The following is an 18,858-nucleotide window of genomic DNA, read 5'->3' as shown; positions in this document are numbered from 1 at the left end:
GTAAATAACCATGTATAATAATTTAAAATAATTATTTCAAACAACTTTAGCTATTAATTTATTTTATTGCTTACAACTATATTGTTATTAACTGTTAATTATAATTATATAATACTTGATAATAAAAGAATTTTTCATTACCAGTTTTTTTAAATGATAAATTAAAAAATAATAAAACTATTTGTAGTTATAAAATGAGTATAATTAATTTGATGAAATAGGTGTAGGAAAATAAAGGCATAATTGTTTGTACTATGTAATCATTTAATGTATTTTCAAAAAAAATTAATTTAAAATGAAATATTTAATTCACACTAAAGCACTGTTTTTTAAACGCTACTTAGGCCTCTGCAGCCTTATACTCTACGAACTTGTTTTTTTCATTAATAGTTTTATATTTTGTTTTAACTACTATCGTTGTACCATTTTACAATTAGAACTAAATATCGCTTTTGTACACACACGTTCACTAAAATTAACGGCGATTCCAACTGCCGAACAAAATCGCAAATTATTGTTTTAAGAAAATTAAACCCAATAACCTAATTCTTTTTTATTAATCTGACTCGAAACAAGACGTAAAAAACGAGAATCTGCATTTAATTTATAACTATTAATTTAAACCGTTTCGCACACAATCAAAAAATTAATGTTAAATTAATATCTCAACTTAATTGATTTTTATAACAGGCATTCAATATCAAAGTGCATACAAAAGAACGAACGCCTTAGTTATAACCAAGTTTTTTTTATCTTTACACGTTTTACAAATATATTCGCTATTATATAAGTATACAAATACTAAAAGTTAAGTTTATATTTTTCTTCATCATCATGCTCTTATTTGTTTAATCACAGATTATTTGTATATAAATTAAAGTACTCATCACACAGTTTAAAATACTTGGTGTAGATTTTATCATTAAAAAGCTTTTTTAAACTGTTTTCATTTCATTTTGAGTTACAAATAGCTTTAAGCACTTTTAGTATCTGCGTGTACAACTTCATTTTATGTTCGGCAAATTTCTAAGGATTAACATTTTTGTAAGTCTCTGCTTGTATGATACTAATAATTTTAATCTATATAAGGGACCGATTTTGAAAATTTCATTAAAATAATATACATATGTAAGAAGTATAATAAATAAAAATAATTTTGGGACCTGGTTTATTAAAATAAACATAAAAGAGGACACATTTTCGCATTAAAACATTCTAAGAAACGCAATAAATTAATGTAAACGCGCACTATTCCAAAGTATTGAAATCAACGGTAAAATCGGATACTTGGTACAATTTAATATAATTTTTATTAATTTAATAAAGATAACTTTTTGTTTGTGTTTCATCCTCTCAAAATTCATATTTAATCTATTTTTAAAGCAACTTTTCTATAGCGATTAATTGAATTATTATGTAATTACAAGGTAATTTAAACAAATTTCTACAATCAACGGAGAATGTTGTTTTTATTGATTATTATTTCTTATTATCATATGATTATTACTACTTCTCACCATTGCATTATCGATTTTGTTAAATTTTCTTTTCTTTTCATTATCCGAAACTAATTAAAGAAAAAAAACTGATTTTGTCCGATCGTCTATTTACAACAAATAACAATTAGTAACAAACAAAAACAGTCTTTGGTATCGTTAAATAATAGTAATAATAATCTTTAAGTACTCTAGTCGCGTTCTCTCCTTTACCTTCCTTTCAATCTTTCATTTTTTATATTAAATTACTCAGTTAATAAGTATCCGCGTTTCTGTTTTCATTTCAAGTGTCGACATTAGATGAACAAAAATACATAATATACACTCCTCTTTGAAAATTCTTTAAATTAATAATTAACAAAAGTTGCAAAGACACACAGTATAACCCGCATTTCTTGGTATCACTTTTATTGTAAGTAAGCCTATGATTTTTCTTCACATTTTTTTCTCAATTCAATCATCATCATCACTCTCCTCCAGTCACAGCCACTTCCCTGAAGATGTTTCCATCGTTCGGCAATCCACCCGTCTTTTGTAACATGGGCGAATCTGGTAAACTATCGGCCGAATCGCGATCTTTATCATCGTCCTCGTAATCATCGTTTGCGTCGCGAACCTGATGTTCTTCCTCTTCAGGTATTGTTTGCGAGACATCATCAGTCATACTCAGAGCTGAACTTGAATCGCTTTCATGTAGTTTAGAATCCTAAAAGATAATTATAATTACATATATATCAACTGAATATATATATTATAGGTCGCTATTACACTTTAATGTTAAACAACAAAGTACATTTCCCGATTTTTAAACATTTTTGTGTGAAGTTTTATTACTGAAAGTTCTAAATAAAATTGTGTTGTTAAATTAAAAATGATTCATATGAGCGAAAACCTCCCATATGCGATGGAAAATATCAATAAATTTTTTACTCCAATTATTAATATATTATATTACACCAGCGTTTCTCCACGTGGGCAATATAGGCATTTATTAATTTATTGTTTCATTATTTCTATTATTAATTAAAGTATCCTCTTCTTAATGCCGAAAGCCGTTTTGAAAAATCACTTTTAGTTCTCTAGAAATAAATTTTTGAAATAATTTTTTCGAATTTTGCAATTTTCGCCGATTAAGTTTTAAAAATTCGTATAAAATCAATTTCTTGGAATATGAGTTTGAAAATTTTCCAAAGTGTTAATAAAAGTGTCCTCTTTCCAATGAACCAATCCGTTTTGAAAAATAACTTTTAGTTTTTGAGAAGACAATACTTGAAGTTTTGATAAAATTTTCGATGTTGCAATTTTCATCGATAATTTTCAAAATTCGCTATAAAATTAATTTCTTGAAGGATCCTTGTGGAAATATCACCAATTATTAATTAAAGTATTCTCTTTTTAATGCAACAAGCCGTTTTGAAAAATCACTTTTAGTTTTTGAGAAATAAATTTTTGAAATAATCGAAAATTTTTTCGAATTTTGTAATTTTCGGCGATTAAGTTTTAAAAATTCGTATAAAATCCATTTCTTGAAATATGAGTTTGAAAATTTTCCAAAGTGTTAATAAAAGTGTCCTCTTTCCAATGAACCAATCCGTTTTGAAAAATAACTTTTAGTTTTTGAGAAGACAATATTTGAAGTTTTGATCAAATTTTCAATGTTGCAATTTTCATCGATAATTTTCAAAATTCGCTATAAAATTAATTTCATGAAGGATCCTTGTGGAAATATAACCAATTATTAATTAAAGTACTCTCTTTTTAATGCAAAAAGGCGTTTTGAAAAATCACTTCTGGTTTTCGAGAAATAAATTTTTGAAATAATCGACAATTTTTTCGAATTTTACAATTTTCGCCGATTAAGTTTTAAAAATTCGTATAAAATCAATTTCTTGGAATATGAGTTTGAAAATTTTCCAAAGTGTTAATAAAAGTGTCCTCTTTCCAATGAACCAACTCGTTTTGAAAAATAACTTTTAGTTTTTGAGAAAACAATATTAGAAGTTTTGATAAAATTTTCGATGTTCCAAATTTTCATCGATAATTTTCAAAATTCGCTATAAAATTAATTTCTTGAAGGATCCTTGTGGAAATATCACCAATTATTAATTAAAGTATCCTCTTTTTAATGCAACACGCCGTTTTGAAAAATAACTTTTAGTTTTTGAGAAATAAATTTTTGAAATAATCGACAATTTTTTCGAATTTTGCAATTTTCGCCGATTAAATTTTAATAATTCGTATAAAATCGATTTCTTGGAACATGAGTATGAAAATTTCCCAAAGTGTTAATAAAAGTGTCCTCTTTCCAGTGAACCAACCCATTTTGAAAAATACCTTTTAGTTTTTGAGAAAACAATATTTGAAGTTTTGATAAAATTTTCGATGTTGCAATTTTCATCGATAATTTTCAAAATTCGCTATAAAATTAATTTCTTGAAGGATCCTTGTGGAAATATCAACAATTATTAATTAAAGCGTCCTCTTTTTAATGCAAAAAGCCGTTTTGAAAAATCACTTTCAGTTCTTGAGAAATAAATTTTTGAAATGATCGACAATTTTTTCGAATTTTGCAATTTTCGCCGATTAAGTTTTAAAAATTCGTATAAAATCCATTTCTTGAAATATGAGTTTGAAAAAGAGTTTGTTCTTTGAGTTTGTTCCCAAAGTGTTAATAAGAGTGTCCTCTTTCCAATGAACCAACACGTTTTGAAAAATAACTTTTAGTTTTTGAGAAAACAATATTTGAAGTTTGCATAAAATTTTCGTCGATATTTTTCAAAATTTGCTATACAATTAATTTCTTGAAGGATCCTTGTGGAAATATCACCAATTATTAATTCATTTTTATTCAAATATCGCAATAATGTGGCAATGTAGGGTATCACTTCAGAAATGTACCAGAAATTATAACCATATTGGCCGGATAGATTTGCCGGCTTTTCGCAAAATCACGTTCCATCACTAATTTAGAATATATGTGCATTTATTTTAAAGAAAACTCCAAAAGCATTAAAGAAACGTATGGGTACTTTCTGTGTATCCCCTTTTTCTGTCGCGTCAATTTGTTTTATGTATATTACGTTCTAAACTAGTTGCAGACATTCAGTGCTTTGTTTAGTTTTATTATTGTTTATTGAGTTGTGTTCCGACACTTTCTTGTATAAGCATATTAAATAACAAGTTCGCTTATTCTCACTTTTGTCTGTTCCTCAGAGGTAAGTTAATTCTTAATTATTACTTACAAGATTGATTTTTTTTTAATTGAAATATGATAGTTCAACAATGTCTGCGAAAAAGAAGTGCCGGTAATACTCTGTTAAGTACATAAAATTCGGTTTTATTGTCTCGCCTCATAACAGCCAACTGCCAATGTGTTTACTATGGAAACAAGTGTTTTCCAATGAATGTTGAACATTTAAATAGAAAATATCCTGACAAGAAAGAAAAGATATTGATTACTTTAAGATGTTAAAAGTAAATTTTGACAAAAGAGGCAAAATAGCCGATGTATTTAAAATAAATACTTCAAATGTAAGTAAGTGGTGGAACTGTCCTACAAGATTACAAGAATAATCGCTCAAAATGCAAAACCTCACAGCATTGGAGAAAAATTATTAAAACCCGTTATAAAGAAAATTCTTAAGATTACTTCAGCTACTCCAGACAATACTATGTCGATGATTTCTTTGAGTAATGACACTATATCAAGAAGTATTAATGAAATGGTTAATGACGTTGAAAATCAATTAATTGTGGATCTTCAAACACGAGAATTCACAATACAATTAGATGAAAGTATGAATCAATATATGAGTGCCTGAAAACATATTTTGATGAAAATCATATTAGCTTGTGCAACAGATGGTGCTCCTGCGATGGTAGGACGTCATCGTTATTTTACAAAGTTATTAAAAAATCAAATTCCTCATATATTATATTTAGTTACAATTCATTGCATAATTCATAGACAACATTTTGGTTGCAAAATCAATAGGTAGGAGATTACATGAAACGATGAATCTGAACATTTTAATGATAAATAAAATAAAGGTCCACCCCCTTAACGATAGATTATTTCGATGATTATGTCATGAAAATGACGAGGAATATGAGCGCCTATTATTGCACACGGAAATCAGGTGGCTATCCACAGTACGTTGCCCCAACAGGTTTTTCGATCTGTTTGATACTGTAATTATCTATTTAGAATCAGTTAATTATCATATTCTTATAGAGCTGTCTGTTTTAAAGAGCGATACAGCTTATTTAGCAGATATATATACAAAAATAAATGAACTACTTCCAAAACTGCAAGGAAACTCTATAAGTTTAATTAAGGTGAAAAGTTTAATTATTGCGTTTATAAATAAATTAAAATTTTATAAAAATAATATTAACAGATATCACGTCGTTTTGATTCCCGATTGGATAATTAATCCATTTGCCGTTGACTCTGCTGTAGTACCGTCGAGTATTCAAGAAACATTAATAGATTTGCAAGCAAATCTTGAGGCAAAAATCTCTTTTGAACAAAATAGCTTGAAAGAATTTTGAATAAAAAACAGTAAGACATTTCAGCCGATATGGAAAGATATCAAAGTTTTCATTATGGCATTTCCAACGTCATATTTAGTAGAAAAAGGATTTAGAGCTATATAGCAAATGCTAACAAAGCAAAGAAATCGTTTAAAAATCTGCGAAAATGGTGACTTAAGACTCTTTCTCACTAAGTTAGAACCTAATATTACTAAGTTATGGAAAAATCATCAAACTCAAGGTTCTCATTAAAACTTTCAATGTAATTTAGATATCCTTTTTTATATTTTTATAGTAAAAACTAAAAAGTAGAATAAAGATTTATTTTTGCTGGTTTTAAAGTTAATTTTTTTGACACTAACTTTTTGACATGAACCTATATTGCTCATATAGGTTAACCCTAATAATTTAGCATTAAAAATTGTTTATAACTTTTAGTTTTTCCGGAAAATCTGTTAACTCAGAAAGTAACGTCGAAAATCGTCAGTTTTCATTCTTAAAGGCATACATGACATTATTTTCTGATTTGACTGTACATGCAATTTTTATTCAACAAGTATAAGGGGTGATAAATAAAGGCAACCTAATAAAGCGGGCATTTCGTTCAAACAGGTTGAGAAACACTGTTATACACCAATAAACATAACTCTTAATACCTCTCTATCAGAAAATGTTGTAATATATTTAAAAAACTAAAAGTGATAAACAATTTTTAATGCTAAATTATTTGGGTTAACAAAAAATAAAAATAGCCGTGTTCAAATTAAACAGGGGAGGGGGAGTACCATATGACGCGCCCTGCATAAGCTCATAATTGTATTACAAGGGGTTTTAATGGAGTAGTGCATGCGAACCTCACGACAACAATACAAGAAGAGATTGTCGCATAGACACTCCTACTCAATTCCGACTAGCATCGCCAAGTATGGTAAAGCCTGGTACCCTGGTAACCTAACGAACCTCATCTGACCCCAACAACAAAAACAGGCCTATAGTTTAAGGATAGGTAGATGGAACGTAAGGACCATGCTAGAGACTGGAAAGATCATGAAGATTGGAGAACACCTGTTAAAGTATAAGATGGATGTTGTGGTACTACTGCAGGAAATTAGGTGGAACGGTCAGGAACTACAACAAAAAACAGTCATTGAGAACCACAACTCTATGCGCTCTTAAACATTATGCTAACTGAAATCACAGTATTCTAAAAATACTTATAACATGGTCACACTCAAATGAGGTGAATGGTGTGCATAATACTACATAGTCTGATTACACTTCCATTTGTATGTATTATGGTATCCAAAAGTTCCCTCTAGGTGACCCTAGACACTATTTGCGCTTGGTGTAAGGGAAAGAATCTCCCGATAAACCTGCAAAAGACAATCGTGGCACCCTTCACCAGAGGATGAAAGTTGGGTAGACTAAACCGCTCAACTATCCAAGGTGAAGAAATTCCTTTCTCAAAAGAAGTCAAATATCTAGGAGTAATCCTAGACAAAACCCTCTCATGGAATTGATATTGACTTTTACACAAAGCTAGACTATCCTGCAGCCTAGTATAGGAAAGCCCGTCAAACTTCAGTTATCAGTAAACTAACACGAATTCAACGAGTAGCTGGACTGGTGTGAGAAGCACAACGCCAACTGTAGCAATACATGTTCTGCTTGGTCTATCTCGTTTGCATTTGCGCATTTTATAGAGAAAGTGACTAGAACTACCATTTACAGGTTTAAGCAAACTGCTCAAAACAGGAAACTATAAGCACTAATATTGTGCTATCAATGCCGGCAGATTTTACGGGATCACTGCCATTCATTAATGCTCGATACCAGATTGTACTGCCTGAACTTTGCCTTTAAATATGACCAAAACATTAGTTTAAATATTACATTTACCTTGTCGAATAAATATCATTCACCAAGACTATCAGTTTTTATGACAGTATTCCATACCAATGAATATTCATAGTGCACGTAATGAGTTTGCTTTATTCCTACTATGTATGCAAATTGTTTGTACAAAATGTATTTAAAAGATTCTCAGTCTGTTTCCTTTTTTCAAAGTTTATTTAGTAATTAACACAAGTATTTTTAGAATATCTTTTTTGTTGAGTTTTTCCTTTTACATCGTTATTTCCTATCTTGTAACTCCCATTACATTTAACTGAATAAAAAAAAAATAATTTATGTTTATGAAAAGCGGGAAAACACCAAAGAAACTTATTTGAAACTATCCAGAGAATGTTCGAACAAAATTATATACTTTGGCAGTAGTTAGATAAAATATAACTTTACTTTATAACTTTCTTTTGCTTCTAGTATAAAATTTCGGAAAATTGAGTTACGGAGTTTTCTTGTGTCACCAACGATGTATTACTCTTCATTTCAGACGGCAAACTTTGATTATGAATAGATTGAACAACCTACATTTTTAAGCGTTTAAACCCACATTGATATTAGCAGAAGTAAGCGATAACCTAACATATTTGCGCAAATCAGTAATTAATACCCTTATAATGTTATGAAGGTATTCAACAATCATTATATCAAAATTCCATTAATCCAAAATAAATTCCCATGACAACCAGAACCGATAAGGCCCTTACATTACAACAACAACTATTTCCGACGAATAGCATCTATTCAAGAAGCCACATGGCAATAGAAATTCCCATCTAAAGCCAATGGACCTGACTCGATAAATAGATTTCGCTCAATAAACGAATTAGGCACATCAATGAACAAGAATTCTCAAACATTCTCAAGAGAAATACACAACACAAAGATACAAAGGATACGATCTACCCACATCAGACGCTTGTAAGTATTGAGATTAATACTAAGAAGCTTTCTATGACAACTGCCAACAATCACAATATTCAGGTAAATGAAGCAAAACAACTTCAGACGATTTACAATGAATCATCATAAATCTCAATAATATAAACAATTTTCTACCATACATCGAAATAAAAAATCCGATTCATTATAAAAATTCGATTTTGTCCTCTTTCCATTCCATGAATACTTCAACGAAATTATCGGATTGGGAGAGCGAATGAAATTAGGGCTCACGTCAGATTTAATACATGCAAAATTACAGAATGAAACTGCAGAAATCCTACAGAAATTTGAAATGCAAAAAAATAAAAGTCCCACCGGAAATAACGCTCATTAAGGGTGTCAGCATTGATTTCCCAGAAGGAAAGGAAACAACAATTAATGAGATAACAATCGAAGATAAAATTGGGAGAATTCCTACCGGGATCAAAAAGATAAAAAACGAAAGAAATTTAAAATGAAAAAAAAAACTACTAGTTAAATTTACTGGAGTAACTAGGACGAAGTAATTAGTTCACAACCCTATATTTAGCGTTCGAACTCTATCAAAGTGAACTCCACCTGGAGTCGTATTAAAAAACAGCGTTCAATGTGAAAAAAGGGATGCTATTCATAAGGAATTCATTTCGAACGAAAAAAGCTGCATCTATGAAGAAAAACGTAAAATTACCATACACACCAAAATTCATCAAAAGCTTTGACACGTGTAAGACTACAGTAACGATGCCTCCACCTTTTAATATTACAACTAACGCTTTTAATTATGTGATCTCGAATACTAAAACGAGCAGTGAAAAAGGATTATTTGCAATAATAATTGTAGTAAACCAGCTTCAACTGGAAGTGCATGAATATCAGATAATTAATGTTAACCCCAATACTAACGCAGATGCTCTATCAAGGATCTAAACCATATCCACACAGTATAAGCAAATAACCAGTTCATTGTAGCAAATATCGACCCGCTGGAATCATTGGGCTTATTGTTAGACGAAGTTCTAATAGATATACCTACTAATGAACTTTGAAATAAAACCTTTTACTAAATTCCTCCAAACATATTTTAAATAGAACCACGTGGGATGAAGTAAAGGAACACAATAGGAACTGGAAAAGCTTGTTCAAAAATTAAATACAGCTACAAAATTGAAATTTAAAACTTAAAAACACCTTTAAACTAAACGAATAAAAATCCAGGACGAGAAACATAGGACACTAATACAATTCCATGAAACAATAACTTGCCACAGAGGAATACAAAAAAAAACATAACAACGCTAAAAAGAAGAGTCATATGCCTAATTTATAATCAGCCGTAAGGAACTACGTCAACAGCTGCGTAACATGCATAAAGCCCGAATACGAAAGACCAACGTAGAAACTAAATTTTACTTCAATCCTACTACACGTTCTGAACATTAATATATGCATACAGGTGTTTTACACTTTGCTTCAGCAAATGAGTGCGATTTCAAACAATCTGATCGACAAATTTTTAGTTTACAAAATTCAGAATAAAAGACAGACCAGTAACTTTAAAACTTTTTTATTATGTCATCAACCCTTAAATTTTCCAACTGATTCTAAAAGCCTATTTTATTTTAAAATTATTTTCAAGAGAGATATTTGCAAAAAGATACAACCTCAACAGAAGAAACAAATTATAAATAAAGATAGCCTGATAGAAAAATATTTCTAAATATCGAAAGACATTTACGTAACACATGAAATTTAAGACAGAAGTATGTAAATAACGGGAATCTGAGGTCAGTTCGTACACCCCAACTAGAAGAAAACATTTAGGATTTTATGGCAGATCATAATACTGCTAGTACTGTTGATAGACAGTTTAGACATTTCATAATATCCAAAGGTACGTCTTTGCATGTCCTACATGAACAATAATTATATCCATCCATTTGTCGAGAGTACAAGAATTTAAAATTTGCTGATCATCTGTTGCAAATGCAGTGTTGCCATAGTATGATGGAAAAATGTACTATTGATGCTACGTTTTTAGAAAAAAGTACTTTTTACAGATAACCATTAATTTGAGAAATGCTGAAGTATAATGGTACTGAAGAAAATCCAGATTTCATGCTACGTTGAGTAACAATTTGATAGATTTCTTTTAAACGATGCGTCTAATCAAAAATGTATAAGAGTTAAAATAATTTCAAAATTTAATAGTTTATGACATAATAAAAAACTTTTAAGGAAATAACCTTTGTGAACCACCTGTATATTAGTGATGAGCGAAACAGCGATTTTTCAATAACGCTACTATCGGTTATTGCTAATTTTTGATAACGGCGATTTTAAAGCGTTATGGCGATCACGCTATCGCCATCCACTGCAGTTATGGACAAATAGGGAAAATTAAATTTGTGTTCCCTCCACCAGTTTAAAGGATTTGCGTTTCTAGATATAATTTCTTCTTCAATAAACCTTTGCACCTCAATAATGGCACGAGATGTAGCCGTTCCACAAGGTGTCGAGTGACTGCTATGCTTTGGTCAAAGCAGCTCCTTATTGATAATACATTAGTTGCACTATTTATTTCATCAAAATTGCCTTCAGTACCAATTTCTTCAATTAAAATAAATTTCTTTGCGTTGTCCGCAGCGTTTTTGTCCAAAAACCTAAATGTTTAAAGCGAGGGCCTAAAAAAGTTGAAACATTCGATGTCTTACCTTTTTCATTTTTACAAGACCTTCCTCGTATAAAGCGGGTATCATAGTTTTAGATATAGTGTGCCTACTGGGTACCTGGTAAGCGGGATTTAAACCAGAAACAAATTTTTAAAGCCTTCATCTTTAACTACACTAAATGGTTGTAAATTCAAAATGAATAATAAAAGCAGTTTTGTTATTTTTGAGCCATGGAGGGTTCTGGTGAAGTGGATGGAATTGCTTCTGGGATTTTGTTTTAGCAAAACGCTCCCAAACGTATAACCAACTAAACGACAACTGTTATTCGCTGTTTGAAGATAAATCGCTTTTTGGTCAATCGTAGTTATTTTGACTTTGACGTAACTGTCGTTACCAGCAATTTCCTAATCACGGTGATTAAATCACCGGTAGCGATTTATCGCTCATCACTACTGTATATCATTGATCCCGTGTTTGCATACTTTCAAAAGTAATCTTAAACGATTTCTCATGATAACATTACACAGTTTGCCAAATTTTATCTTTCTAAGACAAACGGTATTGAAAATATTTAAGAAAATATTTAAAAATGTCTTAACTTTGATGGCCGATATCTTAGCCATTTATAGGTTTAGACCAAAAATTTTTACACGAATCTTCATCGTTTTGATTCTAGTATTTGTGATTAAAATTATACCATAACTTACAGAAACACCCTGTAAACTCTTTCATAATCCTAAATTAGAAATTTACGACCATTATGGACAATTTTTCAAATTTTGAATAGAATAACTTTACCTAATGATATAGGAACAGCAAATAGACTAGTTCAATATTTTTCGTATTTGGCCTGGTATGCTAACCAGTTAAATAGCCCAAAGCAAGATAAACGTATTTTTCTCATGGGAAACATTAAAAAGTCATAAATCTAGCTCCCCAGAGTTTCATGATTCACTGATCATGATAGAAATAATTGAAAAAATCCATCATTAACGCCTGCCATTAATTCAGGTAGGATTGTGACAATGTAGTTTTACAGTAATCCCTTCTTGTGAATCGAAATATTATTGATTTATTCGTGTGAATTAATATTGGTTCATGCATTTGCTCTATAATCTAGCTTGCATTCTCTAAGACATTGGGAATCTTCTCATGAACAAGTTGCATTATAATGGTGTGTCCACATATTGCGCGACAGCAACACGCGGCGTTCGCAGGACACATTTTGCTGCGCACAAGTAGGGACATAGTGCGACGTGGCTGCTGCCGCGCAATGTGTGGACACACCCTTAGGTTGTCTAGTATTTATACCATGGAAATACCTTTGTAATTAGTACTTATTTGCTTTTCCAAGGCATTCGATACAGTCCACCATAAAACGCTTTTGGCAATTCTTTGGCAAGCCGGTCTATCGCGCAATGCCTGTGCTTTTTTTGAACATTACTTAATGAATCGCAGACCGAGAGTTTCTTTTGATAGTGACTGGTACGAAGAGGCTGTTGTGTTGTCTGGCGTTCCTCAGGGATCTCTCTTAGATCCAATTTTCTACTTAATTTATACTCGTAATCTTTTTGGTATGTTGCATCACTGCGATATGCATATGTACGCTGATGACACTCATATTCATTTTTCCTTTGATCCTACTCAAGTGCATACTGCTCAAAATTATGTTAATTGTGATTTAGACAAATTGATTCATCGTGCTTCCAAACTGTGCCTAAATATTAATCCGAATAAGTCATCCATTCTGGTTTTTGGGAATCAGAGTGCTGTTGCCCGTGTTCGAGAGTCCCTTGGCATCAGTGTTTGTGGGGTTAACTTACAGTTCAGCGATAAGGCAAAGAGTTCATTCATCACTTCGATTTCGTGCACATGTAGCTAATTTATTTAGGCGAGCTTATGCTGCGCTGCGACTACTTTGCGGTAATCGCAACTTGTTGAATCAACGTTTAAGAATTCAACTTTGTGATTCAATTGTATTGTCCTTATTCAACTACTGCGACGTAATTTATGATTCGTGTCTTAATCTGGCTACTACCTTCAAATACAACATCTGCAAAACGCTTGTCTGAGATTTATATATTGAATAAGAAAAAAGAGACAGGAATCCACATACGCTTCTTTTGGGCTAACTGGTTGAATATGTCACAACGTAGAACATTACATTCTGCGTGCTTTTTTCATAGATTAATTTTATCTGGAACCCCTCCTTATTTGACCGCTCAAATTCGTTACCGTTGTGATGTGCATAACATTAAAGTTAGACATCGTTTTAGGCTTTCCATTCCCAGATACCGTACGCAACTATTTAAACGTTCATTTTCTTATGTTATTTGTAATGTTTATAATAACATCCCATTCAGCATTTTGCAGCGAAGTGAGCATGGCTTTAAGACAGCTTTTAAGATGTACTTGCTTCAGCGACTGGCTGATTAGTATGCCTTTTGATTTTCCTTTATTCTTTATAGTTTAATCTTGTTATTTACCTCTTTGGAATTAAATATTATTTGGTATATATATATATATATATATATATATATATACAGTGTCCGCCAAAAAGTCAGCAACGCCCGTTTTATTTCTGTTCCATTGCATCAACGTTTATGACATTTAGCTTATATGGGAGGTTCATACCGATCTTTCGATCTAAAGTATTTTCAAGATGGTGGTCACTTCCGGTCCTCCGGAAGTAGACCTCAACTTCGTTATTTTAAATGATAACATTAACTAGCATTTTTCGAGTTATTTTGATTTTAAGTTTTTGTTTGGTAAATTTCACCATGCTTTTAAAACTCCATATCTCAGCCAATATTTATTCAAGAAAGCTCTAAGTTGGTAAGATTACTCTTCAGATGATATCAAATAGATTGTCATTTGTTGTATCAGAGTATCTTATACAGGCTGGTCAAAAATTGAATTGTTGTTTCTCCATATTCACTGGCAAGAAAGCTGAAAATTTTATATGGTACGCCCCATATTTTTTTAACCTACCAGTGAGAGAATTAAATTTTTTATCCAAACCTAACTTTTGTTTTCATTGATTAATTTATTTGTTCTTCTATTTGTTATTTTTGGTAAATAAAAGATAGTGAACTAAAAGAATACCAATCAAAGTTAATCGTAAAAATAAATTAAACGAAAAACTGTCAAAATATGATGTCTTAATAAAAATATAACCGGTTTCTGACATTTCCAGGCAAATTCTCTTTCTGGTGAGCTAATCAAATTTGGGGCTTACCATTTAAAACTGTTCACTTTCTTGTCGTTGAATGCGGAAAAAATGTAATTCACAATAAGATATACAAGATACTGTGATACAGCAAATGACAATCTATTTTACAGCATTTGAAGAGTAATCGTGCCAATTTAGAGCTTTTTTGAATGAAGGTTTGCTGAGATATGGAGTTTTAAAGAGCATGGTGAAAATTGCCAAGAAAAATTTAAAATCAAAATAACTCGAAAACGAAAAGCGTTAGGTACCAATAACTTTTATCAAAGTCAACTTATTTTTACGCATATAATTAAAAGGTGCAATAAAAACTGCAAGTCCATTCAAAATAACGAAGTTGTGGTCTACTTCCGAGGTACCGGAAGTGGCCACCATCTTGAAAATACTTTAGATCGAAAGGTTGGTATGAACCTTCCACATAAACTAAATTTCAGAAATGTAGATGCAATGGACTAGAAATAAAACGGGTGTTGCTGACTTTTTGGCGGACACTGTATATACAGGATGTCCCGTTAAGATTTGGGAAAAAAATCCTTATAAGCAAAGTGGGCAAGACAAATAGCTGGAAATTATTTTGAAGTTCGTAATTCGACCCCTAGGGGGCGTAACTACCATAGAGAAACATAAAATTCCCTCTATCTCAGAAAGTTAGACGATGAGCTATAACTTTGACAACATCATTTAGTAGCTTGGATAATACCGCATCGCTTTTGTTTTGCGATATTTCTCATATCTGTCATAATAAGGGAGGGGGAGGCCAATGCGTTTTCAAATGTTTACATTTTAATATCTCCTGGACCGTTCAATCGATTTGAATATTTTTGGTCTTGTTTGAAAGAGCATTACATGCTCTTTTAAAAGATATTTTCAGTAAGACCGCTTGGTTTAAAACAAATAAGCTAGAGGGCGTTATCTGCAGCGGTTACATATTTTTGTGATTTTTGAAAAAAAGTTAAGTGGAACGATACTATTTACTTCACAGACCATTAATCACCATAAAATTTGCTAAATATTAGTGAAAACCGCATCTCGATATCTCTATCCATTCTCGAATTATAGAAGAAAATGTTAAAAATTCGTATATCTTAATCGGATCAAGTTACCTTAGGAAACAAATAAGAGAGCACAAAAATTTTATTATCTAGAGTCTAGATAATAAAATTTTGTGGAAGGGTCTAGATTCTAGACCCTTCCTTCACACTTTATCCAAGCTTAGAACTGCTTCAAAACTACTTTTGAGGCGTGTTTAAAAGCTAACGGATCAATGAAACATCAACAATGATAATAAAACAAAATAAACCAAAACACTTAGAATAACTTAAATTTTTGGCAAAAATAGCTCACTAATGTGCGAAATGCCTTCCATAAACCTCAATGCATTTATTTAATCTAGTTTCGACGAAAAAAAACTTAAAAGCTTAAGTCTCGGCCCTGGACAAGTTTCTACTGGTATTTAGAGTTTTGTCATATTTTCCCGGGTTATTGGTTTTTCTTGAAAAGTCAGGTCGTTTAGTCTACGCAATAGATAAAGGGGTGAAAGCAATGTGGGTTTTGCTCGAACCAAGAATGCATATTATGCAAGTTTACACCAGCTTGTGGACAGATGCTTCATGCATCCATAGCATTTGTGATAAAAGGTTTGGATTTGTCCAAATCATATTTAAAAGTCAATGATAATAGTTCAGTCTGTTATCATAATCGGTATCTGTTAAGGCCTGATGTAAAACAACGTGATGGAGATATTATTCTTGAGGAATCTTGTGGACAATTGTTTTCGGAGTTCCCAGATTATGTGTGAACTCCATGCATTGCGCACCAACGTGATTTACGAATTCATAGAGATGTCTGAATGGGCTACACGTTGCCAGTTTTCCGTAATAGCTAAGTCAATCTTAAAAACACTTCTAGAGAAAAATGTTTTTCTTTGTCGTAATTGCATTGCACATTTTTACCATGCAGTTGCATCGTATTCGAAACATTGAAAATAAATCATCATACGCTCTATCATACGCTTCTGCGTTAGTAAATGACATGTTTACAGTTACCATTTTTATCGATGAGGTAACTGGATCCGATTGATGGCACCCGAGTTTTTAAGATTTTCTTCTATAATTCGAGAACGGGTAGCGATATCGAGATGCGGTTTTCACTAAAATTTAGCAAATTTTAAGGTGACTAAGAATCTGTGAAGTACATAGTATCGTTCCATTTAACTTTTCTTAAAAAATCACAAAAATATGTAATCGCTGCAGATAACGCCCTCTAGCTTCTTTGTTTTAAAGCAAACGGTCTTATTGAAAATATCTTTAAAAAGAGCATAAAATGCTCTTTCAAACAATACCAAAAATATTCAAATCGGTCCAGGAGATATTAAAATGTAAACATATGAAAACGCATTGGCCTCCCTCTCCCTTATTATGACAGATATGACAAATATCGCAAAACAAAAGCGATGCGGTATTATCCAAGCTATTAAATGATGTTGTCAAAATTATAGCTCATCGTCTAAGTTTCTGAGATAGCGGCAATTTTATGTTTCTCAATGGCAGTTACGCCCCCTAGCGGTCGAATTACGAACTTCAAAATAATTTCCAGCTATTTCTCTTGGTCACTTTGCTTATAAAGATTTTTTTTCCCAAACCTCTAGGCCTTACCGTTGTCGAGATACAGCCGCTCCGTACGCTGAACGGGACACCTGTATATATATTTTTTTTTTTGATATAAAAATTATTTATAGTTTTTGCGGCTTTAATATGATTTAATTTTATTTAGTTTTATGTTAGGTATTTACGATGAATACATTACGATGAATACAATGAATATATGTATATTCATTGTCGAAAAACGACATTGTCGAAAAGGGGTTGACGAAAAACAATACGCCTGTTTGCAGGTACATTGACTCAACCCCTTTTGATGACCGATATGTGTACTGCGTTTCATTTCTATTTACTGTAGCTTTGTTATTTTAAGGTACATCAATAAATATTCTCATTATTATTATTATCTGAAAAGTGTAGGCTAAACTCTTTGTAGTTGAAAGCCTTTGTTAATCGTGTGAAACGCGGTGTTGTCAACATGTGCTTTTTTCGATTTTTTATTTGATCTACTTTCTTTCTCGACCTTCAATGTCAATAAGAATTTAAAGAGTGAATTCGATTCTTTCTCCGTATTAAATTCTTCGCCCTTCCGTATATATTTGCACCTGGGCTTCGCACCTGGAGACTCTCAATGGTTTTCAAATCAATATCCGTATTCCTGTTATCTGCCAAATAGTGTTTCATGGCTGACCATACAATTCAATAAGATTTAAAATTGTATAATATGGACAAGTCATAAAACGTCGTGATGTCGATTATAAAATAATTTAAAAACTAAAACTTTGAAATCCGCTTTTAACATATTGTCTTTGAAAGAGAGAGTGCTTTTTTTTATCATTTCGTTCTTTTGAAACTCATATTGGGCGCCAAATATAACACCTTTTTCATAGTACATTTATGTTGGAGCTGCGATATATAGCGACGCGTGTCTCAACGCGGCGGTCCAATATAAACACCTGCCTAGAAAATAATGGCATCATTTCCCTTTGGAAATGATCAACAATGTGACGTTTTGAAAAATTTATTTAAAAGTAATTTTTTGTTGAACTTTAAAGTGTAATAGCGGCTAAACGAAGCAACTTGGCATATAATTATGTCCAATTGACTTATTTTATAATTTAAGATTACCACTTACTTGAGCACGAACTGACGTCATTCCATCCATAGAACCATCTTCACCACATGGTCTAAGAACTAAATAGAGGAGTAAATCAGAAAGAGAGATGATACCGATTACTTTTTCTTCCTCATCTACCACAACAAGTCTGTGTACCTAAAAATATTATTTATAAGATTTTAGTATATTAAATGAATAATATTAAATTAATAATACCTCTGCCCTAACGATTTTTTCCATAATCGTAAATAACGTTTCATCCAATTTACACTTATGAACGCCCTCAAACCATTCGTTTCGGTGTTCGTTGGCTTTTTTAAGCGTCACGTCCAAGTCATTGTACGTCTTTTCCGCAGCCAAATTCTTAAAATAAAAATATTAATTG

At 31.6% G+C, this 18,858-nt stretch overlaps 1 protein-coding gene across 6 annotated transcripts in view; it reads right to left on the bottom strand.

Annotated features, from left to right (window-relative positions):
• Positions 1-243: 243 nt before the first annotated feature.
• LOC111419792 (SNF4/AMP-activated protein kinase gamma subunit) overlaps positions 244-18,858 on the bottom strand; it is a 169,748-nt gene continuing 151,133 nt past the window's right edge. For all 6 annotated transcript variants that reach the window (XM_071197063.1, XM_071197062.1, XM_071197060.1 and 3 more), the window contains 3 exons: positions 18,690-18,836; positions 18,492-18,629; positions 244-2,202 (listed from right to left, as the gene is read on the bottom strand). In XM_071197063.1, coding sequence (XP_071053164.1) covers positions 1,963-2,202; positions 18,492-18,629; positions 18,690-18,836 — 525 coding nt within the window. In that variant the 3' untranslated portion in view covers positions 244-1,962. The remainder of the gene's footprint in view (positions 2,203-18,491; positions 18,630-18,689; positions 18,837-18,858) is intronic.

Source organism: Onthophagus taurus, chromosome 6 (assembly GCF_036711975.1).
Source record: "Onthophagus taurus isolate NC chromosome 6, IU_Otau_3.0, whole genome shotgun sequence".
In the NCBI taxonomy this organism is placed as follows: Eukaryota; Metazoa; Arthropoda; class Insecta; order Coleoptera; family Scarabaeidae; genus Onthophagus; species Onthophagus taurus.
The sequence above is the reverse complement of the archived record's forward strand: the minus strand, read 5'-3'. Positions and strand labels throughout refer to the sequence as shown.